This window comes from Meleagris gallopavo, unplaced genomic scaffold, assembly GCF_000146605.3.
Source record: "Meleagris gallopavo isolate NT-WF06-2002-E0010 breed Aviagen turkey brand Nicholas breeding stock unplaced genomic scaffold, Turkey_5.1 ChrUn_random_7180001863227, whole genome shotgun sequence".
NCBI classification, from domain to species: Eukaryota; Metazoa; Chordata; class Aves; order Galliformes; family Phasianidae; genus Meleagris; species Meleagris gallopavo.
Genome location: NW_011128710.1, coordinates 1 through 826, shown reverse-complemented (window position 1 = coordinate 826; position 826 = coordinate 1). Strand labels below are relative to the sequence as shown.

General features: G+C 65.7%; 1 protein-coding gene across 1 annotated transcript; it reads right to left on the bottom strand.

The window, feature by feature from the left end:
* Nucleotides 1-4: 4 nt before the first annotated feature.
* On the bottom strand, nt 5-796 carry LOC104915992 (DNA-directed RNA polymerase II subunit RPB1; the record flags this gene model as incomplete). Its single annotated transcript, XM_010726961.3, has 2 exons — nt 541-796; nt 5-451 (listed from the first exon to the last, which is right to left on the bottom strand). Coding segments are annotated over exons 1-2 (589 nt in total), but the record flags the coding sequence as incomplete, so codon positions are not given.
* Nucleotides 797-826: the final 30 nt, after the last annotated feature.

Below are 826 nucleotides of genomic sequence, written 5' to 3'. Positions count from 1 at the left end.
GGGCTGTAGCTGGGCGAAGTCGGGCTGTAGCTTGGGCTGGTGGGGCTGTAGCTGGGCGAAGTTGGACTGTAACTGGGTGAGGTTGGGCTGTAACTGGGAGAAGTTGGGCTGTAACTGGGCGAGGTTGGGCTGTAACTGGGTGAAGTTGGACTGTAACTGGGCGAGGTTGGGCTGTAGCTGGGCGAGGTTGGGCTGTAGCTGGGCGAGGTTGGGCTGTAGCTGGGCGAAGTGGGGCTGTAACTTGGAGAAGTGGGGCTGTAGCTTGGAGAAGTGGGGCTGTAGCTCGGCGAGGTCGGGCTGTAGTTGGGGCTGGTGGGGCTGTAGCTGGGCGATGTCGGGCTGTAGCTCGGAGAGGTGGGGCTGTAGCTGGGGCTCTGCGGGGTGTAGCCCCCAGGCGAGCGCGGCTCGTAGGCAGGTGATGTGGGGCTGTAGCTGGGGGACATGGCCCCGCCTGCAAAGCCACAAAGCAGAGTGGGGGTGAGTAAGGGGTCCGGAGGCGTCCCAGTGCTGGGGGGTCCCCCGGTGGGTGGGAGCACTGACCTGGGGAGGGGATGTAGGGGCTGGAGGGCCCCGGGGATCCAGGGGAGCCAGGAGTGGGTGACCAGGCAGGTGAATAACCGGGGCTGAAACCGCTGGCGTCTGAAGCAGCGCTGGGGGAGAAGCCGGCCCCCCCGGGGGTCATGCCGCTGCCTGGGGGGGTGAGGAGAGAGAGAAAGGGGTCAGGGGGGGATCAGAGCGATGCACAAAGACACCCCACGTGGGATCACCCCATGCCTGTTCCGTAGAGTCCAGCAGCTCCCCATAACCCTGCCCCACATCCCCCCCC